At 33.9% G+C, this 15,138-nt stretch overlaps 2 protein-coding genes across 4 annotated transcripts; both read left to right on the top strand.

Annotated features, from left to right (window-relative positions):
* The first annotated feature begins 3,869 nt into the window (after positions 1–3,869).
* LOC133289191 (pentatricopeptide repeat-containing protein At1g31920) lies at positions 3,870–6,140 on the top strand. Its single transcript, XM_061487073.1, has 2 exons — positions 3,870–4,079; positions 4,198–6,140. Exon 2 carries the CDS (start codon positions 4,234–4,236, stop codon positions 6,049–6,051), a length of 1,818 nt encoding a protein of 605 aa, XP_061343057.1. The 5' UTR covers positions 3,870–4,079; positions 4,198–4,233; the 3' UTR covers positions 6,052–6,140.
* Positions 6,141–9,195: 3,055 nt separating this feature from the next.
* LOC133289204 (vacuolar protein sorting-associated protein 25) lies at positions 9,196–13,385 on the top strand. 3 transcript variants are annotated; one of them, XM_061487094.1, is made up of 7 exons: positions 9,256–9,306; positions 9,409–9,485; positions 10,008–10,147; positions 10,285–10,338; positions 10,419–10,507; positions 10,594–10,669; positions 12,718–13,385. In XM_061487094.1, the coding sequence occupies exons 2-7, from the start codon at positions 9,427–9,429 to the stop codon at positions 12,837–12,839; spliced, it is 540 nt and encodes a 179-aa protein (XP_061343078.1). In that variant the 5' UTR covers positions 9,256–9,306; positions 9,409–9,426; the 3' UTR covers positions 12,840–13,385. The 3 variants fall into 3 exon arrangements, with proteins under 3 accessions (XP_061343076.1, XP_061343078.1, XP_061343077.1); XM_061487093.1 differs by having other exon boundaries at positions 9,272–9,306; positions 9,388–9,485; XM_061487092.1 differs by having other exon boundaries at positions 9,196–9,485.
* Positions 13,386–15,138: the final 1,753 nt, after the last annotated feature.

Raw genomic sequence — 15,138 nt, 5'->3', positions numbered from 1 at the left:
TGATATAATATATTAAAACATATGGGTCATATCAATCCGTGAACTCATACGGATTATGTCTAGATTTGAAAAATAATTATGTCGCTGGTTAATCAACGCAATTGATGTGTAAACTTGTGAATTTTTTTTTTGTCCAAAAATAAAAGAGTTAAAATTTTAGTAATTTTGACATGATTCGTTGTTGGTTATGGTTAACCTATACATTTCATTTAGGTTTTCTTACAATTTTCAAGTTTTTTTTTTTAAACATTAATTGTTCAAATTTTGAGTATCAATTTATGTATTATGTACCTACAATTAAACGTGTCAAGTTGAACAATTTTACCTACGGGTGAAGTCTTCACATGATACGAACCTCTAGTATTTTTCAAATACGTGTTTTTGCAATAAATTATATTGTATGCACACTTAATAATGAATAAACATAAGAGATAAACTCTATAATTATATTTTTTGTTGGATGAAACAACATAGTAAAAGTTCAAACTAAACCTTAAACTCCAACATTAATTAGAGAAATAATGAAAGGAAATACAAGTGTCATGTAACATGAAGAATCTTCGCTTTCTTACACACTCAATATAGCGTGGGACTCAATTCAATTTTTTTTGCGTTTTTACTATACAATGGAGCCCACATTATTATTGTGTCTATAACATGACACAAATGGTGTCATGTTACATGACAAACGATTATCCCAATAATAAATACCCAAAAGTTGAGGAACCTGGAAGAAAGGGTAAAACCTCATTTTCACCAAAATATTTTTGGTACTATCGCACTAAATAGTAGATACAACTTTTGCTTAAAATAAAATTATAAATTATGTATTCTCGAAAATATATAGATATATATATTTTTTCTCCCTTCTTAGGAAACATGTCATTACAGACCTTATGTTTTTATTTGTCAAATGTAGTACATTAGAAATTTCGCATCTCCACACTATGCCCGTGCTTCCACTTAATCTTCAAGCAATGATCATGTAACGCATGGTTAGCATCAAACAGGGGTGCAAAATTATGTTCATTTAATAGCCCTGTAAGAAAATGTCATAAAAAGTTTTGAAGATGTGAAGTTGCTTTGGAAGGCCTTTGCTCAATGATAAAAGTTACTCAAGGATAATATGATAACTAACTTGATCTGTCCCATGAACTCGCGTCCATGGAAGGGCCTGGGAATTCCTTGTCTGTTCTTCTTCAACTGGATGAGTTCCAAACATAGCGAGACAATTTATTTTATACCATGAAAAAGTCAAGGCATATTTAAGTTTTGAATGAAAAACTTTATGAATAAAGTCTAATGTTAATAATCGAATCAAAAACTTTTTATTGAATATATTCGATTTTGCGACTTTAACAATGCCTCATTGTTTAATAAAAGCTTACGCACTAAATTTTAAATGAGAAAAAAAAAAAAAACACAACTTTTCACCAGAATCAATAAATTCCTCGTCAAGTTGGAGACATTTCATCCCACATGGGAGTAGGACCGTACGAATATTTGTTTAGTTCACTTAACCACTTTTGACAACTTTTAAAATTGTAGATCGGAGTTAGAGGAATCAATTCTCTTGAATGCATTAGATTGATTCAGTATGCGTCTTTGAAATCGTTCAAGTAACAATTTAGTATATCCAAATAATTGGATACCATATAACTACAACATTTTAATTTATTGAGCTATTTAGAAGTAGGCATGTCGGTCTATTTAAAGGATATGACCTCAAACAGATTTTGAGAATAAATCATATTTATAAAAAACTAAGTCAAAGTCTGATATTTAAAAAGCATGTCAAGCTTATTAAAGGCAAACTAGATTCGTTACCATGCCTATCCCTCTATTTAATTAAAATAAAAAACGCATAAAATTTAACTGCCTTTGTAAATTGTAATGACAAACTATTTATTAAATCAGAGGAAGCAGTTGCTACTTGCTAGTTTCTTAACGCGGTAATGGTTTTGGTAGAATGCTAGTTGTTTGGTTGGTGAGCTGAATCACTAACCATTTTCCTCCGTTTTTGGTTTTTGTTATTTTGCTTTGCACCTATTGGGCCTCCTGTAGAGAACAAACAGGGTTTTGGATTTACTTATAGGAAACAAAAATGACCCATTCTTATAGGCTTTACTCCTAGTTCGTTCGTACTTCTTATCTTTATTCATGTAAACCTTATGGAAATCTTTATGATTCAGGTTAAATAAATAATTTTTTAAGGGGCAAATCTTAATTAAGGTGGGTTTTTAGTTAAATCTTCAAGAAGCTCCCGGTGAAGGGAGAGAGGGATATTTGAAGTAGGGGTGTTCATCAACCGATCCAAACCGATTCAAACTGCGGTGACCGAACCGAAAAACCGATAATCGAATAAATCGAAAATCGAAAACCGAAAACAAAAAAAAAATTGCAAATTTTAATTGGATTGGATCGGTTGATGAAAATCGATCCAATCCAAACCGATCAAATATATTAATTCTCTTCTATCTACTTGGATCTTTCTCCAATTATAGCCCAAAAATTTTTAAACCCATGAAAAAATCTAGTCACATCTCATCAACAAAAGTTTATCTTTGTAGAGCTTCATATCTTATTGCCAAAAAAAACTATATTATAGTTTACTAATGCTTTTGTATTTCAAAAAAATAATAATTTACAAAGCCAATATATATAAAAGATGTTATTTGTCCAATAATCATGAAATAAATTTTAGGATTTTCAAAAAACCGAAAATCGAACCAATCCAAACCGAAAAAATTTGGATTGGATCAGATTTGAAAAAAAATCCAAACATATGATCAAACCGAAAGAATTGGATCGGATGATTTTTGCTTCCAAAACCGATCCAATCCAGACCGCGAACCCCCTAATTTGAAGGCTGGGAAGATATGAGAAAAGGAAGGCGGAATATATTATATCGTTTAAATTCGCAAATTCTCCTTACATGTTCTAAGTTTTATTAATTAAGTTGTCTTAAAGGTTAGTTTAAGTAGTAAACATTAAAAAAAGTATGAATATTTAATACCTTAATTTTTTTCAATAAAATTAACACTTTTGTGTAATGAAAATAATTAAATAAAAATATTTTTAACCTATGTTATGAGGATACACATGAACAGAACTCTAAAAATAATATCGTGGTTAAAGTTTTTTCTAATAGTTCACAAATTTTATTTTTTTTCTGATAAGGTTGTGACTAAAGTTGACGACAAGAATAATCTATTTGATTAATGTGTTACAAATTTAAAATTATAAGATGAGTTTGTTTCTAAAAATATACAAGTAAGAGCTCATTTATTCCTTCAAATCTAGTGAATTAAAAATACGGTACATCTGAATTAAATTAAGAAGGAATAAATCCATACTTCACTTTAGGAGTAATTTTACTTTAAAGAAACTTTATTAATAACATATCCTTATACTAAGTTCATGAAGTTAGAGTTAACTAACTAAGGGAACCTGCATAAAATTATCAAAAATACCACGAACGCATTTTTTGACATACTTATTTTTAGAATTCTTTTTATCATTAAGTTAAATATTATGTTGGCTTCACTAATAAAAAAAATGAGAGGTATTAATAATTATTGAACAAGAATAAATCACTACATCCTGACTAATTATGAAAATAAATTTGTGATTTTGTAGGGTTCAGAAGTAATTACAAATTTACAATCCAAACATACACATGGCGAAATATGAGAGGTCTTCTAACTTACGACTATCTGGTGGGGCCAACACTTTCCCAAAACATTATCCTATCCAGAAATCCCTTGTCCCATGATGTAACACTGTTTTTGTGTGGTTGGAAATGCTCTCTGAAATTTCATGGATGGCATTCTCAAATCCTCTCATACTAACTCCATTCTAAAAATTAACACTTTTTTTTTCCTCAAAAAAACCCTCTAAAAAATTATAGAATTCTCTGTCCTCAGCAACCAAAATCACATCAATGCTTCTCACAGTTCTTCCCAGTGCCATTTCACAAACTGGGATCACTACACACCAAGCTTCACACTTTTAAATACTCTGCTGCCATATGATCAATTTTACTTGCAATCATGGATCATAGAGTTCACATTTTTCTGGTGCATAACTGTCTCTTCTCAGTTTCTATCTTCGGATTTTTAGCAGATTCTTACTTATATTTAAATGTTTCATCACTTTCTGGACTAAGTAACGGGTTGCATGGTGTTTTATGTTTAGCTTAGCTTGCTGGTTTAACATGGTGTGTATGAAAGGATGACTGGGACATCTGTCCTTAGCCAAAACCATCTTTTGTCACTACCAAATATTCCACCCCAAAGCTCTGAATTGAATACAAGGTTCAATGAGCAGGGATGGTTGTCTCTGCTCAAGAGTTGCAAGAGCATGGAAGATTTTAAGCAAGTTCATGCCCAAATTCTAAAATTGGGCCTTTTCTGGGATTCTTTCTGTGGGAGCAATCTTGTTGCCACTTGTGCTCTAACAAAATGGGGTAGCATGGAGTATGCTTGCTCAATCTTCCAGCAAATTGAGGAACCGGGTAGCTTTGAATATAACACCATGATCAGAGGGAATGTCAATAATATGTATCTAGAAGAAGCTTTACTGCTTTATATTGAGATGCTTGAAAGTGGAATTGAACCTGACAACTTCACCTACCCCTTTCTTCTCAAGGCTTGTTCTCTATTAGGTGCTCTCAAGGAAGGAATGCAAATTCATGGGCATGTTTTTAAGGCAGGTCTTGAAGGTGATATGTTTGTGCAAAATAGCTTGATCAGCATGTATGGCAGATGTGGGGAAATAAAGCATGCTTATAATGTGTTTGAGCAAATGGATGAGAAGAGTGTAGCTTCATGGAGTTCTGTTATTGGTGCTCATGCTAATGCGGAAATGTGGCATGAGTGCTTGATGCTTCTTGGGGACATGAGCAGTGAAGGACGCTGTAGGGCTGAAGAGAGCACCCTAGTTAGTGTGCTCTCTGCTTGCACACATTTGGGGTCTCCTAATCTTGGAAGGTGCATACATGGGATCTTGTTGAGGAACATTAGTGAACTCAATGTTGTTGTGAAAACCTCATTAATTGACATGTACGTCAAATGTGGGTGCCTTGAGAAAGGGCTTTGTGTATTCCAAAATATGGCTGAGAAGAATAGATATTCTTACACTGTAATGATCTCAGGGCTTGCCATTCATGGACGTGGTGGGGAAGCTCTAAGAGTTTTCTCAGAAATGCTGGAAGAAGGTTTGGAACCAGATGATGTTGTCTATGTGGGTGTGTTAAGTGCTTGCAGTAATGCTGGTCTTGTCGACGAGGGTCTACAGTGTTTTAACCGCATGCAATTTGAGCATAAGATTAAACCAACAGTTCAGCACTATGGTTGCATGGTGGACCTCATGGGGAAAGCTGGGATGCTTAGGGAAGCTTACAACCTCATGAAGAGTATGCCAATTAAACCTAATGATGTGGTTTGGAGAAGTCTTCTTAGTGCCTGTAAGGTTCACCATAACTTAGAAATCGGTGAAATTGCAGCTGAAAATCTTTTCATGTTGAATTCTAACAACCCCGGGGACTATTTGGTGCTAGCAAATATGTATGCACAGGCTCAAAAGTGGAATAATGTGGCCAGGATCAGAAGAGAAATGGCTGATAAACGCTTAGTACAAACGCCAGGGTTCAGTTTGGTTGAAGCAAAGAGGAAGGTTTACAAGTTTGTTTCACAGGACAAGTCACAACCCCAATGGGATAGCATCTACGATATGATTCACCAAATGGAATGGCAGTTGAAATTCGAAGGCTATGTACCAGATACATCACAGGTGTTGCTTGATGTAGATGAAGAAGAAAAGAGGCAGAGATTGAAATGTCATAGTCAGAAGTTGGCAATTGCTTTTGCACTAATACATACATCAGAGGGATCTCCCATAAGAATATCAAGAAATCTTAGGATGTGTAGTGACTGTCATACATATAGTAAATATATTTCCATGATCTATGAACGAGAAATTACTGTAAGAGACCGTAACCGCTTCCACCATTTTAAAGATGGAACTTGCTCATGTAATGATTATTGGTGAATTTTATTATATTTATGCCTTAAGGATTTCTTTTAGAACTGAGTAGTTGTTTTTTTATCTGTATCATTGACATTTCCCTCACACATTTGTTATTGTAGTAAATAGAAATTCAATTGACATAAGATTGGACATTATGGTACTCTTAAGCATCCTCTTTTATCAATGATATTGTTATCTGTACCGTTGGGTTCTACAAGCCATTAATGTTCCTTTTGAGGAGATAAAGATCACTGTATGGCTAATACTATTAGCATAGGTAGAGACCAAGTTAGGTAGTAACGTCCCAAGTATGAATCTAGCTTATAAGTTGGAGGGGTGTGTGTGTGTGTGATGTTACGAGGGCTTACAGAGACTAGCAGAATAACGATACATATTATCCCTTAGGGGCTGTTTGGTAGGGGGCAAAAAATAATTGGCCACGAAAATAGAATAGGAAAAATAATATGGCCATGTTTGGTAGGAGGATTAGGAAAAAGTGGCTGGGAAAAAAAGCTGATTGTCTTTTCACTTTGTACACAAATGGGTTGAAAATTTTTGCCATTGTAGGGGTGGTTACCTTTTTTTCCTGTTGGTGGCAAATCCTTGACACCATAATATGACGAAAATGCCCTGCTTCACACGGTCAGAATTTCTACTTGTTACAAAAAAATCTACAGATGCTTGTTAGTCCAAACAGTCTTCGATAGAGAGAGAATGACGATGAATGTATAAAAAAAATACGAATTTCAACAATATTTAAATTCATGGATATTTTCGTAATTTCAGTAAATATTCCCATCATTTTTTTACAATCAACTAAACCTTTTCGTTACTTACCCGGTAACAAAAACTTCTCATCATATTCTCATGCAATTTTTCTTCTCGGTCAAAAAATATTTCTCCCATACCAAACGCTCCCTTATTGCCTGGTGGTGGAGGAGTATTTGTAGGAGGGGAAGATGCCCACCTTGTGTGGGTAGGTGAGCTGGGTCAACTTTCCTTGGAGGGTGCTAGGGGTGGCTAACACTGCTACGGTGACAGCGGTGCAGCCCTTGCTATGGAGGTGTTGTGGAAGGGAAGTTCCTGTTTAAGGAGTCTAGGTGATCCTTCAGCATGTGGGTATTCCAATGTGAGGTATTTTGGTGTCTCACCTTGGGGGTGTTGTCGCCTAGGGGACATAAAAGAAACAGTTGGTGGTGACGGTTAAACAGGGCTGACGTGAGTATGATGATGAGGTTTGGGCCTGCATCACTGGATCTCTGGTATGGGCCATCCAGAACATTATCCATAGCACACAAGCAACTTAAAAGGGGGTGAATATAAGTTGTCACGAAAAAGGTTTTGGTTAAGTTATCTAGCGTATCCCATTCACCTGTTATGGTAATGGCGGCACCAAGAATAAGCAAAAGAAGATATTGGTCATTGAATAGATAAATTTAATGATACAACTTTTATTTTCTTTTGGCTATAGAACACAAACTGTCACAGAAGTTCCTGGTTTCTAGAAACAAATTGAAGAGCATATTTCTGATTGTGCTATTTTCGGTTTTTTTTTTTTTTTAAAAAAAGAGAGTAAATATCGTTTTTGGTTCTTAATAAAAAAACACGGTCCCTTACAAAAAAAAATTAGTCTCGAGGTCCCTAACAAGTTCAAAGTGAACTCATTTAGTTGAAATCGTGATCCCTTACAAATTCAAAAAAGATCCATATTAGTCCCCCTCAAAAGGACTAAAATGGGTCCACTTTGAATTTCATAGGGACCAATTAACTAATTTTTTTTATAAAGGACTAAAGCGGGGATCATGTTTTTTGTTAAAGACCCAAAATGGTGTTTATTCAAAAAAGAATTTATCTTATTGCACTTAATAAAAACCATTTTCCTTAGAACTCCGGATTAGATTAGTCTCAAATTCGAAGACTATGGAAATCATTTATAAGACAAAAAAAAGTTAGCATAAGTTTAAAAAGAATTATCTTGCTGCACCTGATAAAATCTTCATATGAAATACAATATACGTATAAATTAATAGTTGTCTTGTTATCAAAAAAAAAAAAAAATAGTTGTCAGTTGATTATTTGTTATATCAATGCAGGTTTAATTAAAAAACTAATTGAAATACTGTATGTGTACATTAGCATACACTTATCTTAAATAAGTGGACTTTTTCACCCTTTTGCCCCTCATTAATTAATTAATAACCATTTTGCCTCTGATTCGAAACTATCTACCAATATGCCCCTCTTTAATCGACTACCTTGCATTTTTAATCGATCAAATGGTCAAAACAGAAAAAAATGGTTGTTGGGAGATTTAATCGACTAAATCTCCCTATTTAATCGATTAAATCTCCCAACAGGTAACAAAGGGAAACAAGTCAGTATGATTTTTTAATCGATTAAGTAAGGAGATTTAGTTGATTAAATCTCCCAACAACCATTTAATCGATTAAAAAAGAGTAGATTGGTGGATAGTTTTGAATCAGGGGCAAAATGATTATTAATTTATTAATGAGGGGCAAAATGATCAAATAGCCCAACAATAAGTGTGTATAATTGAGCGACGTAAAACAAAAATTAAAAGTTAATGTAATTTTTTCATGTGTTTCTACAAATCACCATGTTTATAATGTACATATAAATTATATAAAAACAGAGTTTTCGAAGTCTCAGTCTACAAAATAAATGAGTTATTGAGAAAATTTAATTTTGATTTTCTCAAGCTGATATTTTGAAGGGTTGAAAAAAAATTACATTAAGAGAAATACAAGAAACAATAAAAAAAGCCTATGGTTTTTAAAGTATAAGTAAAAACCCTTTTCGTTTTATCCTTTAACATAACATAACAAATTTTTCTACCCTCACAACATTTTGTGGGACTCACACTTTTTAAAACAAAAAAATAAATAAAAAGTTAAGGCACGCAAAACGAATCTCTATAACATTACACAATCACTTTTCCTACAACATAACTCTTATAAAACCCAAGTAAATTTGTATAAAAATATCTTTAGCGTAACCAAATCTCATGATCAACTAATGCATATGAAATTTGAAGGACTAAATCAATATAATTATCAAAATATTAAAAAAGAAAGAAGAAAGTGTGCGCACTAGTACAAAACGCTGTCGTTTGGTATGCAACAATTTGCTTCTTCATCTGTGGTCTTCTTCCTCCAACGTCGTCGTGCTAGGGTTCGATGAGTTGTAGTTTCCCGTAATTTCTTTCAATCCCTCCACAATTTTACTCTCGATAACTCGCGAAAACGATAGATACCCGTAAGTATCGCGTGACACAGTACGATATTTCATTACGTGCCTGCAAGTGATTTGCAGAAAACTATTTAAGCTTCTGAGAAGACCGTTAATCTTTGTGCATAGCATTGAAGAACTTGAAATATGCAGAAATTGGGAGAGTTCAAGCTACCTCATTTCTTCAATTACCCTCCTTACTTCACGTAAATCCCCTTTTTACCCTTCATCTTTTGCCTATCTATGCGTTGCAATTTTTAGTTTTATTTTATTTTATTTTTCTTTTCAATTTTGGGTGCTTTGGTATCAATCGTCGCTGAATTTTTTATTCCTAATTAATTTATTAGTTTTCTAATTTACTAAAAAAAATAGCTTATTTTTCTTCGATGTATCAAAAACGATGAACAGGCAAATAGCCATTTTTTTGCAAATTTTTTTTGGTTAATTTGAGTTCTAATGACTCCCATTTTGTGCATATTCAAATATGATCCAAATTTCCTGTGCCAAAATTTGGAGAAAAATTAATTGTTTTCTAGTTGCTGGGACCTGTATGCTGCTTGTGCTGGATAGTTTATCAGCTTGCTTGTGATATTGTTGGGTGATTCAATTTTTTTTCCCTTTTTTATTTGCAAAATTCATTGCGTAGTGCTTATTATTAAGATTCTTGACAGTGAGACAGTCATTACTTGTGGTTGATTAGGCCTGTAATCTTGGCTTATACCTTTCAGTTTGCAGCCGGTGAGAGACACTAGAGAGAAGCAGATACAACTATGGAAAGAGCTTATTTTAGATTACTGTAGAACGCAGAAGATATTTGTAATTGGGCTAGAAGAAGAATTTCCTTTATTTTCAAATCCTGTAATTGAAAGTAAGCTCAAAATTCCTGCTTTCTTGCCAATTCCGATGAATGATATTGATTTGACAAGTCCCATAATGCTCCTTTAATTTTCTTATTTATTTCCACCCTTATGTCGTATGATTGTTTTCAGTTTCCTGATAGTGCAGGGTCCCTTACTCATGAAGCCAGAGAAGCGTTCCTTTCAGCCTTAGTTTCTGAAGGTATGCGTCGTGGCTGTGGGGTTTTAATTCTTGTAATTGGCTCAGAGAAAAATACCTCAAGTGTTATTCTGATTCAACAGGACGAGCAGAATGGATGGATAAAGGACACAGGAAATGTCTTATTCTATGGCATCGGATTCAAGATTGGGCTGACATTTTATTGCAGTTTGTAAGTTTAGATTGATAGTTTGATAGCCACTGCATGCAAGCATTTATTTATTGCCTTGCGTTTGAATTTGCTTTATTTTTTATCAGGCAAAAGATAATGGGCTGGAAGACAGTGTTGTGACAATTGAAGAAATACGCTCAGGGACTGAATCTCAAGGAACAGGTAATCTGTTAATGCTTATAGGTCCTATTTAGTATGCTATAATTTGGGATAGGACAAGTTTGGCAATTATTTGCTGGTTCATTTTAGTTGTCTGATCATTTTTGTGATGCATGAGACGATATTTTTAGAGGACTTGATGGTGATACTTTTGGTGGGTCTTTTTAAAAATATTATTGCTTTTCAATTTGTTTCCAAGTAAGATAGTTGAGTCTTAGAGGGCAAGCTTGGAGCAGTGGTAAAACTATTCCTTTGTGACTGAAAAATCATTGGGTTCGAACCCGGGAAATAGCTTCTTTGTAGTTATGAAAGGATAAGGTTGCGTACAAGTATTGTCTTCACCCCACTCTCATTAGTCGGGGTTTAATGGGGAGTGGTTTAATTTGGTTGAATCCTATCTTTTGAATGGGATTATTTATGTGGTTTCTGGTGGTTGGGGGCCGACCCAGTTCAAATACCCACTTCGTGAGTGTCTGGGGAAGGGAATACTCTAGGCAGTCTTTCCCCTGCTTTTTGCAGAGAGGCTGATTCGAACCCGCGACCTGACACACCACGGCAAGCAAGCTTACCGCTGAGCCAAGCCGGCCCTTCTTTCTGGTGGTTGGGGGGTAGATGGAAATTTGAATAGATATATTTCTTTACCTATACTCAAATTCAACTGAAGATGATTGAACCTTTGCCTTTTTAAGATTAGAAAGGTTGGGGAGAATGTTAATAGGTCTTAAACTCACTCTTATTGCTCCTCATTTTGATATACTACTAATTTCTAATTCACATTGTAATTATGTAGTACTTTTTATTCTAGCTTGCCTGTTATTGCTGACCTATAATGGTTAGCTGTCTTTGTTGTAGTATATGGTTTTTATATTACATACTACCCATTTAAGTGTGTCAGTAAATGATATGTGTCTTGCCCTGGGTCGGAAGTGAACCACACAGAATGTAGCAAAGCTGTCGGTATGACCTTCATCCATTAATGTTATATGCCGTTAGCAGTGGCACCCATGGTGTGCATATATTAAAAAAGGTTTTATTTGTGGTGGTATAATGATTTATTTTGTATTTTAAATATGAATGAAATTGGATTATGAATTGTAATTCATAAAGAAATTATTTTTAAAAATAAAAGTTATTAAAAAATAAGAAGTGGTTCTTTGTGATTACTTCAAAACAACTATTTTCTCCTCCTTTTGTAAGAGCAAGAGGGGAGGCGGGATCAAACTTGGTGGGGTTTTTATTTTTCCCCCAACTTTTAAGTGGAGTGGGAGCTATAAAGGTTTTGGCTTTGCATATTAAATTTAGTATATGGGAAAAGCGTTTATCCTTTTAAAGGATACAACTTTGTGTCATTTTAGATCCTAACCGTTGATTTCCATCAATCAACGGTTATAATTTATTGTAAATTATTAATTAATTAATAAGTTTGTTGATTGATGGAAATCATCGGTTATGATCTAAAATGACACAAAGTTATATCTTTTAAAAGGACAAATGTCTTTTCCTTAATATATATATTGAAGGGCTAATAAAATAAAGTAGAATAAATTTTAAAGTAAAATCGATAATTTTATTGGTGAATGCCATGTTTAAACTTGTAAATATAGACTTGCCTTGTCACTTCTGGCGTCTAAATCAGGATAGATACATTGTGTTCAAATAGCTTATGGGATAACCCCTTGATGCATTGAATTCAAAAGCCATTGCGTTTCTAAGTAGCATGACTTAGTCTAGTATGTGTAATTTCATGACATATCTGTTGGATCAGCATCCATAGTACAAACATCGTGTGGTGCTAGTAAATTTGTCTGACCCCCGCCCCCTCTTTATGAAATGGGAAGTGACTTACATTTACTTCACCTTGAGTGTTGTCACATCTCTTTGCCCATAGCCCTTGACCTATTTCACATGCATAATCAGACATTTGTAAATTTATCAACTGTCCTTTTAGTGGTCTTTTTATTATAACTACATTTTAGTTATTTCTTAAATGCTGGTGGACTTTGCAATTGTTTTGACTGGAACTGGCTCTCATTCTTTTTGATATACTGCAGAGCTTCATGGGATAGACCGAACTATTTTGAATCGTGCATTGAAACTATTAGAACAGAAGGGGAAGCTTGTGGTTTTTAAAGGAACTTCAACCGATGATGAGGGAGTTAAATTTTCTATATAATTATTTTTTGTGTCAATCTGTTGTTGAATGTTGAGGGATTTCAATTATGTCATCAACAGAGGGGATCTGTTATCCAATTATGTTGATGGGCAAGATGACTAAAGTAAAAATCAGTGACGTTAATTGTTATCATTTTTTATTCGAGATCTTCCTCGTGTTAAGGGTTTGGCTTTGTAGCTAATGTTGGTTAATAAATGAAACTACGCTCCCTGTGAAATCATGAAATTCATGCATAGGAGTCTGGGTTCCGACGTGCCAAAAGTTATCGTGATTTCAGAAATTGATATTATCAAAATTTATGACAAGACTGTATCGGATTGTCTGCATCAGTCCATTAGTTACCCATACCACAAGATTGTTTTGCTGAGAGACCAAGAATGGCAGGTAACCTTTGTCCACACATTTAGGGAAGGGAATGGAGTAGCGGATTGGCTTGCAAATTATGCTACCTCTTTAGGAAAGGAGACTGTTTATTTTGATGTTCCTCCAGACGCTTGTCTTGGAGCTGTTAATAGGGATTATAGAGGGATAGCCTGGACCTGTAATCTGTTTTTGCTTTCATTGGTATACAAAAAAAGAAAAAAGAAAAATTACAATTATTTCTGTTACCTTACAAAAAATAAAAATAAGATTACAACTATTTCAAATGCTAATAAATTTGAAGTTTGGATAATGCTACTAGATTCCTATTTTCATATTGTCACTTTAATTCACCTTTTTTTTTTATTTTTTTTATTTTTTTTTGGTACATTTCACCTTTTCTATTTTTAGATGGACATAAATACCTTCAAAAGGCATTGTTCTTTCTCATGTAAGAAATGGCATAAACAAACTCAGTTTTATCCAATGAAGTTCTTGAACTGTGAACGGCCTTACTCACAGCTCTGATAACCACTTCCTTTGCAGTAAATGTTTGTTCTGATTTGATTGTTCACGTTTGTTCTGGTTTCCTACATTTCTAATGCCTCACAGCATTTTAAAACATGTTCTGCACTGTGATGTAGTGTGTTGAGAATGGTTAGGAAAGAAGCATCATTATCCTTTTTATTAGAGCTTTCAGCCTCTGAGGAAGACATTCATCAACGTCGAATTCTTGTAATGTAGCAAGCAGCAAAAGCCGATAGGCTCGCCAAAGCCGAGACAGGAATTGAGCAATACTTAAGTCTTAACATGCATTGGGGTAGAGATTTTTGGTCAAGATACAGGATAATTTTATGTTATTGGATTTTGGGCTGAAAATCTTTCTGCTAATGAGCTGATATGCTTTTTAATGGGCCAAATCTAATCAGGTTGAGTTCCTTCTTTCAATAGTCATTTTCTTTTTTAAAATTTAACTTAAAATATTAAAAATATTATATACCAAAAAGTTGAAAATAATAATTAAAAATAAAAAGGGAGGAAGCTTCTGTTTCAACCTTTTTCTTTTAAATCTTTCAGACCTTATATATTTTCCATGCCGCCTTTTGGGAATTTTTGCGAAGGGGTTAAAAACAGGAACCAACAAAGTCTGATACAGTTGGTAGATGACTGGATTCTTTAAATATGTTGACAGGAGTTCGATCCATAATTGTGTGTATAAAAAATTGTTTTGTTGGTAGAGATAAAATCAATTTCGATGATTTCTACGTCTCGAAAGAATTAGTCTTCAACTATTGACTGAGGGATACTTGAAGAAACTCAAAAAAAGAAAAGAACAGGGAAGCAAAATTTGCAGCTTATGCAATAGGTAGTTAAAACTAGTTATTGCTTGAGTGGAGATTTCTTATATTCACTATATATTAGTAATTTCAATATGCGATCACACTACGTACACTGAAAAATATACCATCTTACCGTGGGTAAAGGTCTCCGATAATCTAAGGAGGTGTATTGGATTGAGATTTCAAAGGATTATAATAGAATGTTTTTGGACAAAAAAATCCGTTTTTGATTAGAATTTTAATAGATTGAAAAAAAGTCACGTGATATTCGATTAGAATTTTAAAGGATTATTTTAAAATCCGTTGGTATTCAATCAGAATTTTAAACAATGGAATCACAATCTCGTGGTATTCAAAAAATCCGACGATTTTAATGGATTTTCTATTGGTGTGGATTTCGTGAGACTTTTTAGTGAAAAATATAAATATGATGTCTCTCTCACAATCTCACCCCAACCCCTAGGATTTCTTGAGATTCTTCTGTTGCAGTGTTTTCTTATTCCTTTGGCAGGTTGACTGCTCGAAATTGGGTTCCGCCATGGGAGTTTCATCAAAACTAAAAAAGAGAGCATATTTTTGAGCGATTTTTATCACAAAAC

The sequence above is a fragment of the Gastrolobium bilobum genome, unplaced genomic scaffold (genome assembly GCF_033153095.1).
Source record: "Gastrolobium bilobum isolate Gb01-03AN ecotype WA unplaced genomic scaffold, APGP_CSIRO_Gbil_v1 utg10696, whole genome shotgun sequence".
Lineage (NCBI taxonomy): Eukaryota > Viridiplantae > Streptophyta > Magnoliopsida > Fabales > Fabaceae > Gastrolobium > Gastrolobium bilobum.
Note: the sequence above shows the minus strand (reverse complement) of the source record. Positions and strands in the feature narration are given on the sequence as shown.